The 21356-nt window shown below is 34.6% G+C and overlaps 1 protein-coding gene across 1 annotated transcript in view; it reads left to right on the top strand.

Moving 5' to 3' along the window:
- The window catches only part of WDR70 (WD repeat domain 70), a 124177-nt gene that overhangs the window by 33160 nt on the left and 69661 nt on the right, over window positions 1-21356 (top strand). The window contains exons 7-9 of the mRNA XM_041472598.1: window positions 3266-3399; window positions 8428-8581; window positions 9885-9961. Of these exons, the coding sequence (XP_041328532.1) occupies window positions 3266-3399; window positions 8428-8581; window positions 9885-9961 (365 nt within the window). The remainder of the gene's footprint in view (window positions 1-3265; window positions 3400-8427; window positions 8582-9884; window positions 9962-21356) is intronic.

The following is a 21356-nucleotide window of genomic DNA, read 5'->3' on the forward strand; positions in this document are numbered from 1 at the left end:
AACCACCCTCTGGGTGAAGAACCTTTTCCTAATACATTTCATCAAGAAGAACTCTGTGAGAGATAGTATCAAAAGTGTTACTTATATCCAAAAAGATCACATCAACTGGAGTCCGTTTATTAACTAGATGCCTTACCTTGTTTTTAAAGGAAATCAGGTTTGATAAGCAAGGCTTTCCTCTCATGAGGCCGTGCTGGTGGAGACTGATGACAGTGTTGTCCTTCTTCTTGCCCTTCTTGAAAACTGGAACCACTTTCATCAGTTTCCAGTCATCTGGGACCTCTCCAGATTCCCAAGACTGCCTGAAAATTATCAAGAAAGGCTTGGGAATAACATCAGCTAGCTCTTTGAGGATTCTCAGATGAATCTCATCAGCCTGATCTGAATCTGCATAGCCTGATACAGGGATCCACTTGGAGCAGCAGATCCTGCTCAGTTTCAGGATTGGCTGGGAGTTGATAATTTTCACAGTCATGGTCTTGACCCCTCCTGTCAGAAGACAGAAGCAAAGAAAGCTTTAAACATCTCTGCTTTGTCTATGACCTCTTTGTGAAGTGTGCATCCTTATCCTGTAATGGGCTGGTATTATTTCTACACTGTCTTTAACCATTAATATGCTTGAAAAAAAAAAAAAAAGTTCTTGTTTTCCCCCATGGTTCTGGGCAGCTTCAACTCCCACTGAGCTTTGGCTGCACAGATTTTCTCCCTGCAGCATCTCTTTGGCTGCAGTAAGCAGCATCTCTGTATTCTTCCCATGTCACCTGACTTCGCTTCCATTGGGCATATACCTTCCTTTTTTGCCTTACTTCCTAGAGAAAATCCCTGCTCAGCCAAGCCAGGCTACTGCTTCCCCTGCTTCATTTCCAACATTGGGGAATAGCCTGTTCCTGCCTTAGGAGGTGATGCTTAAAAAGTGGCCGGCACAGAGCTGGTCAGCAGTAGTGGGAACCTGTAGGAGAAGACGACTAAAAATGAGTCTTTGATAAGATAAGGAATAGTAAGTGCACTTTTTCTCCATGAAACTGGAAAAAGAAAACTCAAAAGAAGCCCATACTAATTCATGTACGGAAATCTCAATTCTAGGGAAGCAAATTATCCATCTTAAAGAAAAAATTTTGTTCATACAGGCTGTTTTTGTTGGGACGATTGTTTCTGTAGGTTACTTTTTTCATGAACTTGTTTCCATGCTTTAAAATATTTTCTGTGGGAGCTATTTAACAGTTTACGTAAGTTTTAAAGTGTCCATAACACAGTGTGTATGGATGTATACTAAAGCTTTGAAAAAAAAGTACAATAGTAGACTGATATATCTTTGAGACAAGTTTTTTTTGGTGGTATTACTATGTATCTGCATTAAATCATTGTTCCTGTCAGTACTTCTCATGTATATGTGTAAAGAAGATACATATAGGTAACCATCTTCTGTGTAAAATTCTTGGTATTTTTGTACATCCATATCTAGAATTTTTAATACTGTTTTAGACATCTGAAAGCAATTCCCCAAGTTCTTTTCTTCCTTGAAGAAATTCTGTTTTGCTAACCTGTAGTCATGACATAATTCTCAGGCATTACCCTCCACTCTGAAATGAAGGGTTTTTTGTCTTCTATTCTGCATAAATAGTATTTTTGTTTGATTGGGACTTTTTTCCACATGGTTTTCTATAAGTCCGATGTTCTTGGTGAATTCTTTTTCCTTCAGAATTTTCTGGTTTATCTCTTCAAATGCTTTTCCTGAAATTTTATTATCATCATCATTATTATTAGTATCATCTTTATCATTACTACTGCTACTAGTACTACTAGTACTACTACTACTACTGCTTAATTGTGTTGGAGACTATCTTTCTTCTTACTGAAAGGGTTTTTCAATGTGATGATTATCTCTAAAAAATGTGAGATGACCCATGTTTTTGTTTTGTTTTTGTTAAAAGTAATCTGCTGGTTGTAGTCTAGGTTTTACCCATGAGCTCCATTAAAACGTAAGCATGAATTCCATATGAATTTTATCTTTTAATGAAAACTAATTCAGGCATTTTAACATTTCAGACTAGGTGTAATTTTGAGTAATTACAAAAATACTCTAGTTTTATATTTTTTGATAGAACTTTTCATCACTTTCTTATGTAGATAACTTAATTTTTTGAGAATTAATCTCTTGGTATCTAAATTCATTTAGCACATTGTCCAGCTAATCTTATATTAATGTTTGAAACCATAGTAGTAAATATGATATTTTCACAAATGTGAAAGGAAAAGAAATCATTTTGAAGGTAAATGGTTTTAAGTAATTATTTTATATAATTTTTAGTGAAATGCCTTGTATTACCTTATTTCTCCATGTAGTGATTTGAACACTACTGTTTGTTTTAGTTTGTGAAATACTATGTATTGTACTATAGAACATTACCATTCTTCAAATAGAGAATTAAAATAGATTTTCAGTAAAATTTCTGTTTTAATTGATCTGTGATTTGAGAGTAACATATGAGAATAATAAGCATAAGCATTCTTTCCTCAGAATTTCTAATAGCTCTGAGAAGCTGGTTGTGTATATAAAAGAAATTGGTTTTGTGAAGTTACTTTGACCTGTTTTGTTACAGTAGTATATTTTTAAAATCTGTGATTTAAAAAAGTTCAAGTTTATACCCCATTTTATTCTTCCCTTCCTTTTTCAGAAGAGAAATCTTAACTAAGCAATGTGTATATGCACAAGAGCTGTCTTAAATAAACTTAGAATCTTTAGCTGGTGAATGTTAAACACTATTTTGTTACCTTGCTGGAAATATTGTTTGTACTTTTGATAGATGTCTAGAGCACAATTTTCTTCATAGAAACATTTAGCCTCATTTTGCAATGAAATTATTAGAAAGTAAACACTGTAAACTATTTTTTTCTCAGCTGTCTTCAGTGGTTTATTCAGATGATGTAATTGCTACTTCCATTCTTACTGCTTCTTCAAAAGTGCTATGACTTTATTCAAGGTAGTGAAATTTCAAAATGAAAATCTAGTTAAGATATTTTAGTAAGAAACCACTCTGGGTTGTTTGAGGCTTGGGTCCGGGCTTTTTGTTTTTTGGTGTTTTTTTTTTTTTTTTTTTTTTTTTTTTTTTTTTTTTTTTTTGTTTTTTTGTTTTGTTTTGTTTTGTTTTTTTGTTTTTTTTTTTAACTTTAGTTGCATTTTTTATTTTGCTGAGACCTTGAAGAATTGTGGAAAAAATAAAAAAAAACTTGAATTATTATGATTATAATTTTTTTTCCTTTACAGGTTTCTGCTTTGGGGTTGGATCCTTCAGGTGCTCGTTTGATAACTGGTGGATATGATTATGATGTAAAATTTTGGGATTTTGCTGGAATGGATGCCTCTCTCCAAGCTTTTCGGTCTCTCCAGCCTTGTGAATGGTAGGCATGAAGGCTGCCTTTTGCACTTAATGTTTCATGTTAAGCTCCTGGTAGAATGCACAAAAGCCTTGTTAAGACAGCTTGTTTAAAAGGCTCTTGAATACTAAGGAATGTGAATCTAAGAACCTGGCTGCTTATTTCTTTTCCTGCTTTTTGCAGTGACTTGCATGTTTTCTCCCCTTTTGGAAAGCTACAGGTGGATTTGCCCATGCAATTGTAAATAGCACGTCAGAAAAGGAACCTCTCAAAGACAAGCTGACTATCAGAGTTTAACTGACATTATTAGAATACACTTTCTATATGTATTCTGCTTACATAAAACTAATTAAGAGAAGAAGCAAGTTAAAACAATTGACCCCTTTGTGGGGAGCCTCTCTAGTTCCTGCCAGGATTTCTGAAGGGAAGGGTGATTCATTTAGTTTTCATGAAGTCCTCTGTTTCAGAAGCACTGATCCTTTGCATTGCAATGATCGCTGAATAACAGCATAGTGTGAAATACTGTCTTTCTGAAAGAAAAAATATACTTATGTACATTTATTTCTATGTTTCTATATATACAAATTGAAAAGAAAATGCAGGAAGCATTCTTAGAGAGTTATTTCCATATTGTCCATATTGTTCACTGGTAATTTAGAAATTAAGTGAAGTGAATTAATTTAATTATAACATAGAGAACTGGAACTCCTTTACCAGTAGTGAACACTGAACTTTCTGAAAAATATATTGCATAAAATAAAACACAGTGGTTTTAGCGAGGTACTAAATGGTATGGTGTCTGCCTGATGTGGTACAGTTTAAAAGGTACTTCCGTGTGATTAAGAAAGGGATTGTAATTTATTATACACAGAGTAAGAAGTGCTCAAAATGTCTGTTTTTAATCATATATAGAATATATGATTAAAATATAGAATGCGTATAACTGACTATGGATATGCCAAAAATCTAGGTAATGAAAGATGAGAAGTTAAGACTGTTATCCTTAATAGGGGCAAAATTGAAAGGGATTCTATCGTTGGTCTGAAGTGTGAAAAATTGCAAAAATAAAATGTGTGCTTTGCATTATGCAATTCCAATCTCTTTGACAGACCTTGACTTGTTATAATAAGCTGACAAATGATACATTTACTTCAAAAACATAATTAAGTAAACATGCCACTTAGGAATAAATACATAAATAAATAAATAAATGTTTTCACATATAAAGTGACTGATTCAGACTTTTCTGGCATGAATTTCATTTACATGATTAGTTAGCAGAATATAATTGTATTGTCTTTCCTCTGGTATAACTGAGGAAAAAGAGCTGACAGTCTTTACTCTCACAGTAGGACATTATTTTAATGAAGCATTTTCAAGTTTAGCAGAAGAGTGCATTCAAATTTAGTAGTACTTGACAATAATGGTGTAAAATAGAAATATTGTATAAAAACACAAGTAGAATGTATGTTAATGCTCTGTTTAAGGGATAGCTTGCAGATAAATAGGTAAGCTCCTTTTAGCAAAAAACTGATTGTAAAATATAAACTTAAAATGCTTGTTATTCTTGACACTATTAATTTAGTGTGTTGTAAGGATCTCATAGATATTTTTATATAAATGTTCTTTGTGAAATTCTTGTGATTTGAGTACATTGATGTATAAATAAAGTACTTAAAACAGAAACATGAAGTAATATTAAATATAGACTTTACTGGTGTGAAGCTTGGAAATTACACTTATGATGCGAGTCTCATGAAGTAATTTTGGGAGCTCAAAAGTTACTATTCAAATATATCTTCTGTATCTTTTTCTAAACATAAAACTGGAACTATATCTCTGTCTGGTAAGAAGATTCAGCTTCAAGTTCTTTCATGCTGACATTGAGACAAGCTGGTGAACTATATGGAATATTATATCACTTGTGTCCAGGTGTATATATTTTCTTACATTACTTTTTCACTATGCAGTTTATTATTGAAGAGCTATTAGCATTCACAGACTTGAATTTCAAAGAATTCTGAGGAGTTCTGGTATGGAAACATTAGGTGTTAGGAGAAATCCAGATCTGGAGCCATAAATTTAATTTCATTTTAAAAATAAAGGAGCCTGAGATCAATTCTATATTGTCAAGGCTCCATTTTGTAGCATAATATCAGGTTACTCTCTTAATTTCTCCTTGGATTTGTGATGTAAAGTTAAAAAAACCCAGCCTGAAAAAAAGCTAGTACTTTCAAGCCATACCTTGGTGTTACACCAAAAGGAAGTGTAAGGCAAAGCTGTTAGGTGTGTAGAAAATATTTGTGTGTCATGATTCTGCAGCTCCTAGTACAAAGTGCTTTGCACATTTGGCAATTTTAAACCAAATTTATTCAGATTAATACTATTAAAAGGAACTGTTTTATAAGTTTCCCAAGACTTTTGCTGTGGCATTAATAAGAAGCAAAAATATTTTCTTAAAAAACTGCCTTTGTAGAGCCTCACTTTTGGTCATGTTCCAGTAAACATCAGAGAAGTGGTAACTTCTGTGACTTTGCAAATACTCTACTTCTAGAAGCAATTTTTAGACATGATTTTAGAAGTCACATTGCACAGTCAAGAAGGTATGGGTTTAGCTTTTTTTTTTTTTTTTAGGTAAAGGTTATGGAAATCTGTTCTCTAAAGCTAATATTTTCACATGACTGATTTGATAAATTATTGGTTATGTTCCATTGTGCTAGTTGCTGTAAAATCAGTTGCTTTTCCTTACTGGGAGAAATTTTAAGACAAAAGAAAACTTTGTTCAGACATGCTGATGCAGAACTACTAAGAAGCAATGAGATTACATTGTTTGGATTATGAACAGTGCGTTGTTAATAGTATTAGTGCCTGCCAGTTTGACTTTTAGTATTTTGGTCTCTGAAAACAGGGGTTTTTTTCAGAAGACTCCGTGGGCCTTTATGTATTGTGGATTCTGTCAGAAATCAGATTTTACTTCTGACCTGTTTGTTATTACAGGTCAGATCCTTTTCATGCATGAGACATGCATCAAGTGAAAATATATTTTAGTCTAGTTTTTAAATGTTTGTTTTTTATTCTTACATTTCAACAGTGATAAGTGCAAAATGTGAATCTGTGCTTTGGAGATGTTGGCTGTTTTCTTTTGCCAATTTCAGCATTGGAGTATGAGAAATATAACTTAATGAATACTTCATTCTATGTACAGTACTCAGGTGGGACTCAGGAATATTTTGCATGAATCATACGATTGGACAAGAGAGCTCGGAAGTACCACTGAAAAAAAATTTTAATTCCTAAGGTGTTTGTTCTGCAAAAACTGAATCTGATATATTCTTTAGTCTAGGTTTATCAGCTGTCTGCAGAGAATATTCTAGACTTTAGATACTATTTCTCTTGTGGGTTTCCTGTAATTTCTTTCAGTGTTTCCTCTGAGCTTGATGTAGCTGGCCATCTTCTTTTCTGAGAAAGTATTCATTCATTCTCTTGAGGATCAGAATGTTTATTCAGACATTGACTGTGATCTATTTTGGAAATTCCCAGATTTGAATGTCTCCTTTCTATTAAAAATCAGCTTATAATACTCAGTCCAATTTGGCTGCCAGTTGGTATTACATAATAGGGTGTTTGAAGCAATTTTTAACTTTTGAATTGTAATGTAGTCAGTTTTGACAAACATTTTTTTGAATAAGAAACTTAAACTTAGTTTACATTACTATGATCAATGAAGAACTTTTAAAGTAAGTATTACAGTATTTTAATTTTTTTATGTAGTAACTCATGTTTGAGGACAGATTTAATAGATAATAGCTACTGCTGAGAAATTACGTGAGGTCACTACTGTATAAGAACTGAAATGCTAAAATATTAAGTTACAAGTTGCGCAGTTGGTTTTTTTGGTCATCTGAGTGTTAACTTCACTAATAGGAAATAATGTTAAAAGGTAGTTTCCTGAAAGGTGCTAGGATTTGAATGTGCATAGTAATGTTCTTAAGCAATGAGAAGATATTTCTTCGAGAATACTTTGGATGCCATATCTATATCTAGCTGGCAAAATGTGTTATGGTCCTGTACTTCAGATTAGTCTAGAGGCAGAAGAGAAGTATTAATATAAAGTAACATTACTTTGCACATTCTGTTATGTGCTGGGATATAAATTCTGGCAGGTGTGAAGTGGATAGACTGCTTTGTATTCTTTGTTATCCTTATAATGAAGTGTAGGGAATCAAAGGGATATCTGCTTCAGACAGAGCAAGAGCCAGGAAATTTGTTCATAATGCAAAATGCTGAGAGAATATGCTGAAGCTGGAATTGGGCTTTTCATTCATCAGTCAGCTTTGCACTTTCAGTTCATCTTTGTCATCTCAGTATTATTATTCCATCGTTTCTGCCGCAGGTTTTCTCAATCAATGGAAGATGTATGTGAGAGCACTGTTAAAACAAATGAACAGTCACCTAAGACATAGTAAACTAGACAGATGGTTATCTCTTGTCATGTTTCCAGGGCTGATGGTATTTAACTTTATCTTAAAGTTTGCTGAAATTAAAGCCCTGGCCATAAAAAAAGATGCAAGAATGCTGACCTATGACTAATATCTTGGTATGTGAGGTACAATGAAGTTTTATGTATGACTGCAACATCCTTTTATAGTAATTTACAGATTACTGTAATTCCACATTTTACTTTTGGGAAGATGAAAAAGAATTTTCATCTCTAGGTAGTTAAATCTGACACACACTCTTTTTCCATTGGAGCTGTAATAGCATCCTTAAAGAAATATGTTTGCCAGAAATGACGTTTTACGTGTTTGATAAACTATATGTGATTGAAAGAAACATCACACGCATATATGCACGCACACTGTGGAATAAAAAAATTTATTCCATTAGTAAAAGATTTTCTGCCTCCTGCCTCTTTGATATAGGAGTGTATATAGGTCTGTTTCTGCAACATGGTTTCTCACCATTGACACTTTCGTTTTAGTGTAAGTTTACAGGGACGTTAACTGCAATGTTTAATTTCTCCTTTTTTTTTTCTTTCTTCTTTCTTTATAGTCACCAAATCAAGTCTTTACAGTATAGCAGCACAGGAGATGTCATTCTTGTTGTCTCTGGCAATTCTCAGGCAAAAGTTCTTGACAGAGATGGCTTCCCAGTAATGGAATGCATAAAGGGAGACCAGTACATTGTGGATATGACAAACACAAAGGTAAGGTCAGGGGCTGGGGGTTGTTTACTTGCATACTGTGAGTGTAAGACTAATAAGCAAAAATGTGTATATTTTTAATGGTAGTGAAAAATGCAAATGAAGAAGGGTTCATTCATAGTCCTGAAGTGCTTCAACCACAGTTGCATTTTAACCATCTTGCCCTTGTGTTTTCACAAACTTTCATACAATGCTTCCATTTACCTAGAGTATTTAAATTCAGGTCAGTTTTTAAAATAGCTTAAGCCTAAAAAGTAATGATAAAATCTAAAGCTCAGACTGATGATAAAATTGATTTACTTATTTCTTGTAAAGTATATTGCCAAATAACTAGGCTTAATGCTGTTTTGCCTAAAGCTGTTCTTGTCAGATGACTATTTCTTTTGGCTGGTGATACGTATATAAAACCATCAAATAACATCTGCTTTAGTTCTACTTTGCTTAAAAATAATTTAGATTTTCTTTCTCTTGTAAATGTCTAGAATTCCAGTATACTGTAGTCCAACAGTCAAAATGCTGAAATACTTGTTATATTGCCTCGTTAAATTTTCAGTATTTCTCTCCTTATTTGTGCTGAAAACAAACTGAAGTCATTGCAGCATTGCAGGAGCAGTTTCCAAATTTCTCTTTGAACGTAGGCAATGAGCGTGTGCCTGTACTTCAAAGAAACAAAGCCAAACTGGCAATATATAGTTCACTAATATAGTTATATTCATAGTCATCATAATGGCAATCACTTACTTTGTATGAAACACTCAACTTCTGGTTTTTTGTCTTAAAGGAAAGCAGCGGACTAGTCAATTTGCAACTTCAGTATTTTATGAAAAACTCATGTGAGATAAAATCCCTCTTGATTCTAAAATTCTATTTCCTCAGCTTTCTCCAACAGGATCTTTGGCTAGTGTAGATTGACACTGGCGTATTGTGTCAGTATTGTTACTGTTAATTCTGTCATTCTTCTGTCACTTGAAAAGGTTTGTGTGGCACTGTAGTGATGCCTGTTGTTTCATCCTTTCTCTGCATTACAAGTCTACCAAGAGAAAAAGAAGTGTGTTTCTATGCTCTTTTCTGAAAGAAAAAAAAAAAGTAGAAGAATATAAGGGGTTTTCTAATTCAGAGATGAAAACAAGGATGAAATGGATCAAGTTCATACAATCTGTTAAATCATCCTGGTATCAGTCAGAAGGGTCCAAATTTGTGCCTCAGCTTTCCTGTGATTCCATTTGAAGGATTTGGAGTAAAAGTTGTAAAAACCTTGTAAGACAGCTTACAAGTCCCTTTAAGACCTCTGTGTTTATTTCTTTAGGGTCACACAGCAATGCTCAATTCAGGCTGTTGGCATCCAAAGCTAAAGGAAGAATTTTTGACGTGTTCTAATGATGGGTAAGTATTGAGGTCTATCTTTGACACTGTTTTTTGGGAGGCTTGTTTAGCTGAATTTACTTTAAATATCATTCTTATTAGTCTTTAGTAACTACTTAATATAGTGGGATCTGGAAGCAAATATTATATTTGTTTTGCCTCTAGATAATAAATGGGGGTTTTTTGTATTATTTTAGTTCTGTAACTCAAAATTATTTTAAATAATATTTTATGAAAGTTTTTGGTTAATTGTTTTTTACAAAAATTCTTGGACAAAATTTTACCCGGTATTCCTTTGGAGTAGAGTAATTCCTATGGAGAAACTCAATGTATTCAATGAATACAGTAGGAAGATTGAGGATTTAAATTTGAAGTTACAAGTTTCACTTTAGTAACTGAATATTGATGGATGTTGTTTGACAAGTGTCAAAGAGACCGTTAGTAATTATTTTGTGGCTTCAGTCTTCATCTTTGTGGTTAGAATCAAATGGTAAAATGTCACGTGGCATCTGGATTCGTTAAGTTACTGCAGCTGTCAGTAGCAGGTTCATGAATTATTTTTTACTGATGTTTCAAATATGCAATCTCCTTTAGTCTAGAGTGACAGTAAGGATTGATTTTCCCCACTAATGTATCTGTAGAGTGGTCCACTGTAAAAAGAAGACTTCAGTTATCAGTTTCTTTCAACAACATGGTTTATTTTCTTTTTCCCCTAAAGGGGACTGACTTACTGGTTTAACAGATGGGTACATGAAAATATTTTTTTAAGGGGAAAATTCACACTTTCTGATAAGACTGTGTCAGAAGGAGAAAAGCCTGAATACTACATTGTGCTTTATGGAGAAATTAGGTTTTAAAAATACACTTGAGCAAACCGTATATTGTTTCAGATTTTAGGCACAGAGGTACTACTTCCATAATAGGAATTATTATTAAATGCTAGAATCAGTACTTTAGACAGTTTGTTGATATTTTGAATGCATTTAGACATTAGTAGGATTTCTTTATTAGGTTTAGTAGTTTGTAGATCATGAAAAACATATTAAGATACTCTAAATGATGAAGATTGTCTAATTTTCTCCCATCTAATCAAGTCCCCTAACTAATATACCAAAAAATGCGCTCAGTACATTCCTGATGCTTGAATTGCTGTGAATTAAAATGGTCTGAACAAGAAAGAGAAAACCAGATAAACACTACTATAAATGGCTGCATAATTGCATTTTGACAGACACTACATGGCTGAAATTACAAGAAAAGTATTTTAAACTGATTGCATTGTGCTTCATGCTAGTGACAGGTCTTTGAAGGATTTGGATATGTCCTGTGAAAAGAAACAATTTGTATTGCTTAATTTGCCCCACAGGGATTGAACACAGTCTGTGAAATTTAATAGTAACAGAAACTAAAATCTCTCCAAGGTTTAATCAGTAATTCATTTTAAGATTGGAGCTGTGAATGCGAATTGAAAATAATAGTTACAGTTGGAAGGGACCTACAATGATCATCCAACTGTCTGACCAGTTCAGGGCTGTGCAGAAGTTAAAGCCTGTTAAGGAAATTCACCAATCAACCATATCTCCAGGAAGCCTGTGTTGGTCTGGAACCACCTTATCAGTAAAGAAATGCCTCCTAGTATCCTGTCTGAACTTTCCCTGGAACAGCTCTGAGCCATTCCCATGCATCCTGCCCCTGGATGCCAGGGAGAAGAGCTCAGCACCTCCCTGTGCCCCTCCCCTCCTCATGAAGCTGCGGAGAGCAGTGAGGTCACACCTCAGCCTCCCTCTGTCCAAAGCGGACAAGCCCAAAGACTTCAGCTGCTCCTCACAGGAGGTTCCAGCTCTGTTTCCCCCCTCAGGATGCACGGAAGGACCTTTCCATCCCTCTCCAGCGGCAGGGCCCAGCCGGCCCCAGGTGAGGCGGCCCCGAGGCTGAGCCCAGCGGGACCATCCCCTCCCTGGGCCGGCTGTGCCGGGCTCGGGGCTCTGGGCTGGGCTTTGTCCTCGGGGCTGCCCGGCCGCTGCTGACCCACAGCAAGCCTACAGAGCTAAAAAGGCTGAGCAGGGAAGGTCATCTGATCATGGCAATATCTGGTCAGCTTCAAAAACATAATTAATTCAAAGAGAGAAATTAAAGCCTTAATATTATTTTCATTAACCATGTTGTGTGAAGGTGAGTTGAATTAGTGAGTAGCACACCTTTGAAAATATAGGTTCCATTAGTAAATTTGGAGCACAAGTCTGATGAGGAGCAGCTGAGAGAACTGGGGTTAAGTCTGGAGAAGAAGAGGCTGGGGTGGGGGACCTTAACACTCTCTAAAACTCCTTGAAAGGAGGGTGTGGCCAGATGCCAGTCTATCTCTTCTCCCAGGTAAGAACAGACAGGGCAAGAGGAAATGTGCCTCAAGTTGCACCAAGCTAGGTTTAGATTGGAAATTAGGAAAAAATTCTTCTCTGCAAGGGTGGTCAGGCATTGGAACAGGCTGCCCAGGGGAAGGGGTGGAATGGTTGCCATTCCTGGAAGTGATTAGGTATATGTATTTGTGGGGGATCTGGCAGTTTTAGGTTAATGGTTGAACTCAATGATCTTCAGCATCTTTTCCAACTTTAATGATTCTAATTGACAGTAGTTGCTGGAATTATATCAGCTATTTTAACCAGTATCGTGTGAGTTTCTGACTTCTTTTTTGGTGGTAATTTTTGAATGAGGAAAAATAAGTTCTGTAAGATTGCTTTTATATGGTATTCTCAGAGAGTATTTTGCGTAGGAGAGTAACTTTAGAGTATTTATATGTCAAGGCAGATAGTTTAAATCTAAAGAAAGAAATGGTCTGTGTCAGCAAAATATAATTGAAATGTTTTTTTGGTTTATGCGTAAAGGAAACAGGTTTTCTGAATTTTAAGTAAATGCAATTTGTACTAAGCATTCTAGAAACCAGATTTTTTTAATTTAATACTGTTTATTCAACGTTTTGTGTAGAATGAGTTAAGGATGTCCTTAAATGTTACAACTGTATCTGTCAGTCTAATTTTTTTACATTTATTCCACTGTTTATACTTCACCTTTAGGTGTTAAAGAAAGGTATTTCGTCAATTTGTAAAGCAGGCTTTTTTGTTCAAGCCAGTAGATTTGCACTTAGTTGAATGCTGGCCGAAATATGAAACTGTTGAAACTGTTGAAAACCAGCATGGAACTTGGTTTATGCTGCATGCAAAGAAAATAATATAATTATAAGAAAACTGGAATTTTGAAAATTGTGGGCTTCTCAAGTCAGACCAAAAGACTGGCAATCTTTATTCTAGGGAAGAGAGGTCTAAGTAGGGGACTATGTGATCAAAGTTTGTGAAATGTCCAAGATGGTAGGTGAGCTAAATGTGGAGCTCTGGTATCTGAAAACATCTTCGAAACCTAAACTTTCTTGGAAATGGTTATAGTTAAGTTTAGAACCAATAGAAGAAAAAAATTTTGGGTGCTGCTCAGATTTATTTTGTAATGTGTTGTCACAGGAGTACATGGACGCAAGTTTAAAAAGGGTGAGAAGAATACATGTTTAGAAGCACTTGCAAACAGATAGGAAATGCAGTAGGCGTTATAATACCTTCTATATGACAGTTGTGAATAGTAAGGTAAAATGGAGTTAACTGTAATGACCAGACTCTGAATACAGAGCTAAATGAACCTATGATCAGATGTAGCCAGATGTTTCTTATATCTTTATGTTATTCAGTGACAGTAAATAATTAAGATGTATTTCATGCTGCATTACTGTTAAAAATGTAGTGTTTGGATTCTCAAGGTACAATACTTTTGCAATGGTTCTATACCTGGAGTTGTGTGGTGTTCGTGTGAATAAGTTAACTGTTAAGGTCTTCTCTCAAGCAAGATGGTGAGACAAAGCCCACTTTACATGGCTCTGGTACACAGAGATTTTTGGTATGAATGTTTATATTTTTAAACAAAAAAAAAAATTAAAAAAAATAAAGGAAAAAAAAAGAAGTAACAATCTTTTTACAAGGCAGAAGACCTGCCTGTACCCAGTTTTGACATTATATGTTAATGTGCTTTGAAGTTCATAGACCTTGACATATTACACTATCACGTAATTTAACAAGACCATCTGTACCCATAAGAGGAGAAATTAAAAGCTTTAGAATATCAGAGCATATTGGAATATTAGAGCATATCAGAGGAAAAGGTGCAAACATCTATTCTTTGTCTTTTATCCTGAGAGTGCACTGCTGATCTTGTATACAGTGAAGACAAGCTCTGGAAATTCTGCCATAGATTCCTATTAGTTTTGTTCTAAAATTTTTACTAGACAATGAAATGTGGTGTAAGAATAAATTACCTTAAATGCAGTGACTGCTCTGAAACTTTTAAGAGGGAATGTTGATGCTATGTGTGTATCTACAAGTTGTGATTTAATCCTCACATTGAGAAGAGGGATTGCCACAACTGGCATGTGTGGAGGAGTATACACCTGACACTAAGCACCAAAAAGGGATCCTTTAGAGGGTCATCCTGTATGAATGTGGGAAGATGATACCAGGGATGCTCTTAACAGCTATGAAGGAAAGCTGAACATTTTCTCCTTTTGCTGGTTTTAGGCTGTGTTGGATATCACACAGAACAGTAAAATACAGTGATAGTTGTCTCTTAAACAGAGGCTTCTCTACTCACATGATGGGTATTTCTACGTGGAGAGGTTCTGTGTACTCCAGACCTGGTTGCTAGAACCATCAGCTTTTTTGAAGACGCTTGCAAGAAAAGATTTTGCAAAAAAAGTAATACTCCAGGAGTTTGGAAGGTGCTGAAAATAATGGTTGCAGCATGTGTGTCACGCTTCTTAGGGCACAAGGAATGGCAGGGTTTGAGGCTGAAGGAGGACACAGAAGAGCACGTGAGGGATATTAATATACTGTTAAACCTTAATTCTGTATTGTATGGCTCTAGATAGCATTTATACCTCCTCTAGAGAAAACAATCATTCATAAACCAAATGAATGAGTATCTGCAAGCTGTAGAGTGTATTTTATCTGATTCCTGTAGCATTTACACTGTCTGTCTCTTTAGTTGAATGGTTTCCACCTGCATACAGTTTAAAAATAAACTAAGGAAAGAAAATGGCATTTTCTGGATAGCATGTTGAAACAGGAATTTTCATAATGCATAAAGAAGTTAAAAAGCAAAATTTCCAAGTGACCTTGTGTCAAATGAAAGGAATACATTTTAAATATGTTTTAAGTAAATGCTTTTCAAATATTTAAAATCCATATTTCTTTTTATGTTAACCTGCTATAGCTCAAATACTCACTTAGATAGTCTTTATATCTATGTGACAGTCTCTTTTGATTTCATGTGACTAAGAGTGTAGTAGGAGTCTGAACTAAAAAGTAATTCAAATGGAGGCTCTTATAATTGCTATTGTAAAAGAAATGTTTTGAGAGGTGATCTGTTTCTTATACATGGGTGACTTATGCATGGCATTCAAATACGCTATAAATTCTAAAAAATCCTAGAAGTAGGTTTTGATGATAATATATTCTAATGTGCAGTTATTTGTCTCTTTGTAAATTTATTACTTCAGACTGCAAGTATACGGGTTACCAGCAGGGAGTCTCATTGAGTTTTGAATCACTGTTCAAGGACACAATGTTGAATGCAGGAAAATCTACACAAGAAAATTACACAGTTCCATCAGACTCTTCTATGAGAGAAACAGAAGCTGGTCAGCTTGCACACTGAAATGAGCCACAGCCTAGACACAGCAGTTAAGGAATGAGTCTGAAAATTCCTCTTAACTTGTATAAGGTCCTGCCCACTTATGCAATTGTTAGTAGATATGTACAAATCTCAGTAGCTCACTTCATTTTATTTTCCTTGAAAACATTCCAGATGATGGCTTGTGGAGACACGTAATACTATACTCTTTCTTTTTTTTTTTTTTTCCATGTTGTGGCCAGGTTTGCTTTTTTTTTGGTCTTATTTTTAAACAAATTCTTCATTACTCTGGAATTATAGATGAATAATATTTTTGGGGGGCTTTTACAGGTTGTTAAGCATTTATTTGCTTTTAATTGAGAAGGAAGTAAGAAAGTTTTCAGTTCTGTCAGTAATCTGGTGATTCACTGTAAGTATATGAATGAATGACACTAACCTAGAGATTTAGCTAAAGTAGGTGTTTATTTGAGTGGTTTTTTTTTAAGCTAGAATAAATGTTGTGCATAGATTCTTATATGTGGGAATTCTGATATTTTCAGTGCTTCAACATCACAATATTTCATATGATTAAAACTAAATTATATTAAAAGAAAAGACAAACATAGAAAAGCAATTATCTTTTCCATGGAACTGCAGTAATTCTCATGATTTCATTACAGATAATTTCAATTTTAATGTATTTGAGACTAATTATTTAATTTATATTAACTGTTCACTGTTTTAAAAAGTATATACACAAAGCTTTCATCAGTATTGATACTAACTTGAGCAATTTTCTTGCTCAAGCTATCTTTTATCATGTGTGGCTTTATGTTGCCTAGAACTTTAAATACGCCACAACTATTCCTGCATGATCAGTCCCTTTCCATTGCATGTACTCCTTGCCATTCTAGATAAGGTTCAGATCCAGTGTGTGATCAACACTATCTTTGTCTTTCTTATAGATCCTTTGCCACATTATTGGGCTTATTTGGAAGATACAATTGTTAAGGCAAGGATCTTTCATTTTAGCAGCAGTATGTTGTATAAGTGTACAGAGCAGCGTTAAGAGTGATAGCAACAGAAATTCCAACATTAATGCACTCCCTAAAAGTGGAAAAAAGTTTCGGAATTTAGGAAGTTGTTAGATAGTTTTTTATTCTCTGAAAATACACCTGAGCAGAGTGACCTTTAAAAATACCCTGTGTTTTAAGACATAACTAACTCTTTGTTTATATTATTCCAAAATATCAGTTGATGTCTATGTAATAACAAAGAAGGAAGAGGAAATGGATGACGTTGTTTTTGTTATTTGGATGTTTTCTTATCGCAAATGTGATAGGTAGTGCTGTAAGAATAAGCAAGAGAGGTCAGAGATGTTAAATGTTCCAGCAACAGGTGTTCTGTGTCCCTACTCTCATATATTTTTTTTCCTTTTAGAAGCAGAATCACAGCCAAACTTGAAATTTAGCAGTCATGAACTTTATGATTTGTCATTGCAGTTTGGGTTATGGTTGATTAACAGCTGTTTTCCTGTAGAGCATTCCTCTCACAAGTCTTTCCTCTCTCATCCTCTAGTAAATTAAGTTAGTGTTCCTACTCTCTAAAAGGTATCCTAGGGAGTATTTACTGCCGTCACAAACTGACCTCTGTGATAAGTTATTTAGGGGCAACTGCAGTGCAAATCTATCTCTAATTATTTCAGTGAAGTAGCTTCAGATCTTCAGAAATGGAATTTTACATTTAAGGCACAATTGAATCCTTAGTCTTTTGTCAAATGTCAAATATGAAGTTACTCTGATCTGTGGAATATGGTTTTAACTTTTGTTTTAACCATATATTGTTGCTTAGTAAATATTATCTGTGTCTTTTTTGTAATTTCAAGCGTCAAAATACAGTTAATGAAGGATTAGTAGTTTACGTAGCACGTATCTGCTGTTGGCAGCCGTTGCTGTTCAGATGATTTTTCTCTCCTTTAGGGTGTCTGTTAGTCCTAGATACTACTACGGGCTTTTGAAATTGGCTATATCTTAGTGAACACTGCTGTTTCATGACGACTTTTATCTCAGCTTACCATTCAGTCTTCATATGTTAACTATTGCCATCCTCTTAACTAGGTTTGCATCTAGAATGTCTGCTGTCTCATCTTCTCGTATTAGCTGCCTTGTTTCAGTCTCTTTAGTTGGGAACTATCAGTGTATGACTTCTCTTGTCATGACAACTCTTCTAGTTTTTATTAGGCTCAGAACCGCATTGAACCTAGTAATTTGACAGAAAAGAGATTTGAGCAGGCCTGGAATAGCATTGCTGAAAATGGCCAGCAGTTGGTTTCACTGCCCATGGAACAATAAGTTATTCCCACGATGTTGTTCAGCTTGTCTTGAACTTCAGCCCAGATGATTCTGTTTTTCTTTAACTGAAGTCTGTGCCCCTTAAGAGCCAAGTCACCTGTTGTAGACCACATACTTAGTGTGTTCTCAGGAGAGCACAAGTTCTGTTATCTCCAGCCTGCTTGGCTGTGCACTGTGAAGGACAGCTCCACTGGCTATGAAGATAGGACTATATGGCATTTCTCTTTAGATTTATAGACTCTTAAGCTTCAGATTACATGCTGTCTGCTTACTCCAGGTTGACAGCAGCTCAGCCTAAGCTGATTACACTAAAAGTGAATACAACCCTGGAGTTTGTTGAACTGGGCTAAGGCGTGGAACAGCATTGTTGACAACTTGAGAACTTAAGCTGTAATTTTATTTTTCTTTAATGCTTTTACATATCAGGAATACGGTGCATATGAAAACATAGTTGAGAGCTGAATTTGGACTTGTGTGGTTTAGTGTAAGTGTAGTTATATTGTCTTGCTGAGTTGAAGAATTTATAGATTTTTTTCTGAATAATGTATTTGAAGAAATACAGTGATAAAGCTTGTTACATAGACTGTCCTTGTTTTGTTTAAAAGCACCAAAGTATTCAAAGCAGGCTTTGAATAAATACTAGTAGTCCTAACACCTTGAAAACTGCTGAGAACAGTAAGATAGCAATGCCAGGGCTACTACCAAGACATTTTTATAAACTTTTGTTACAGCCTAAGCTTCAACACTGCATCTGTCTTCACAGATTTGAAGGGTAAAAAAAAGCATACTTGAAAATAATTACTCATATTTTACCTTCATTTGGGGGATAATTTAAAAATCTTTAATTGCCATATTTGCTTCCACTTTCTAAATTTATTTCTTAAAACAACATGCATATTATAGAGAGCAGGACTTGCTTTGGGGTCCAAAGTATCTACTCACCACAAAGATCATCCTGAGGCATATCTACTTGCATCATGGTACTTTGTACGGTAGGGAATGCAAATAACATTATGGTGAAACAGTTGAATTTGGCAGAGGAATAGTATAACTTCGACTTCCATCTTAGAAAATGTAACTCTTGTCAAGTTGTTTCAAGCATATATGTTTGTAGGTGTGTATACACATATACATTCACTTACTGTGCCATATTCCATATTGAAAGGGAAATCATTAAGTTTGAAAATGTTTCTTCAAGATTTTTATGAGATGCTTTTATTCCTAGTACAATATTACAGTTTAGGAAAATAGTTTTCAGAAATAATTTAGAACATAGAGAAATACAGTTCTGTCAATTGATTTATTTTCAGTTTTACCAAGGTGAAGTTTTTTACTACAGCAAGAAACTTGAAAGTATTTTTGTGCGTCATATGAAAGTACACATTAAAAAAAATGGGTTGATTTGTCTGGCAAGCACAGAATTTAAGTATGCACCATAGCTCAGTACTTCCTGAAGACTTTGCTCATTTTAGAAGTCTGCAGTGAGTAGAACAAGAAGGGACAGTCTTTTCAAAGGCTTTTGCTAGGCAATTGCAACGCTCTTAGCTTAGGATGGGAATGCAGACGTTTTGGTGTGTATATTTGCTTTTATGCCAGAACACACGGTAGTTCACTTCTCACCTGTAGTGTGCTCTATTTGGGTCATATGGATAAGCTTCCCTGAAACTTGTTTCCTAACCCCTTTCAGTCAGACTGGAAAAGCTTTTCTCTTACATATTCTCTGATCCTGGCTCACCTTGACTGGGAAAGAGAGTACTTTTGTGCTAACTTTCTGTTAGCTGATCTGTGGGGGTAGCTTCTGGCAGAATGGAAAATATGGGAAACTGGAAGTTTTAGTATTTCTATCAGCTAAATTTAATTTAATATCAGATAGCGAAGAAGACGGAAATTTGCCATTTGTGAAATTGATAGGAAATTTCCCATGGTTTCGGGTCATATACAGGTTGTTGGGCAAATACTTCCATTGTGGTGACTTTGTTCCACAAATATCTTTCACTGGCAATTTCCTCTCCTGTCTTCTCCCATAAGAAATGTATTACATCTTTTATTTTACGAAGATGGAATCCTTTCTTCTCACGTATTCATTGATAATTTTAACCTATAACTAACTCAGTTTAAAGGACTATTTTCTCATGAGATATGCATCTTATTCAAATGACCAGAATTCTTTGATTATTCTAGTACTAATGGGAAGTACCTTAGCTTAGTAAACTAAACTAAAATATTTTTGTTTGATAATAAGGAAGTGGAGTAGACAAGGATTTATTTTGGCACATTTCTGTACAAAGATAAAATGTACATTATATCTAGGAAAATAAAACTAAATTGTAATGATTAATGTTCAAATCTGATTCTGTATTAAAACTGCATAGTAATGACTAATGATACTTGATATCCTATAGATCAAAACTCTGTGAAAATATTTTCTTTGTGATTTTTGACGTTTAGAATTGCAGGTAATTTCATTGTTTGAGTAATGAAATTTTAAGTTGTTTCTCTTATCAGGGTCCTCATGTTATATAAATACATGTTTTAGTTAAAATCCCACTGCTAAGTTGCTTGTTTAGAGATGTATGTTGGGTGGTTTTCATTTTTCATGGAAGAAATTGGAGCAGCCTGCAGTTACATTTCTCAGCTCATAGTGTTTCTAAGGTGCGTGGTTTCACTGGAAGATGATGAAGCCTGGAAGAGTTTCCAGTTCAGAAAATTCTGTTTAAGGCAAATAAATCCCGTTTCGCAAGTGAGATGGAATACCATGGAAATTATGTATGGGTTTTTGTGAAAGAAGTTTCTCTTGTTTATTTAATAAAACCTTTTATAAATTTTTGTATAGTATCCATTAGTAACTTATAAGCAGGAAATTACATTCCAAAATATTTTGAAATTTTTTCTGTTAATTCTAATAAGTTTTGTTTCTGCCTTTTAAAGGATTAATCTTGTAAATACATGTGAGACATTTGTCATCTATCAGCTGGGCTAGCTAGTAAGAAGAGATCTTAAAACTGATAATCTGAAGTAATCAAAACAACATGTTTCTAATGCAATTTCATAAGACTGAACTGTTGCCTCAAAACTTCTATATTTCTATAAATTATTTTAATTAAAGCAGATTTTATCAGAGAAAGTGTGAATGCTTCTAGTAAAACCTGAACACTAAGTATTAGCCACTGACTCTCAGATTGGTTGGTGAGCTGGTTAGTGTTAGAATACAACAGTGTGGGAAATCATACACAGAGAATAAAGTTATGTACGGTTAATTACGTGTAAGCTCTTAGTATGAGGCTGTGGAAAAGCAGATACATGTCCTGTAAAAATGCATGCTTATACAGAGAATGAACTTCTACTAATGGCATTGATAAAGGAGA

The sequence above is a fragment of the Pyrgilauda ruficollis genome, unplaced genomic scaffold, assembly GCF_017590135.1.
Source record: "Pyrgilauda ruficollis isolate IOZ18807 unplaced genomic scaffold, ASM1759013v1 scaffold108, whole genome shotgun sequence".
NCBI lineage: Eukaryota > Metazoa > Chordata > Aves > Passeriformes > Passeridae > Pyrgilauda > Pyrgilauda ruficollis.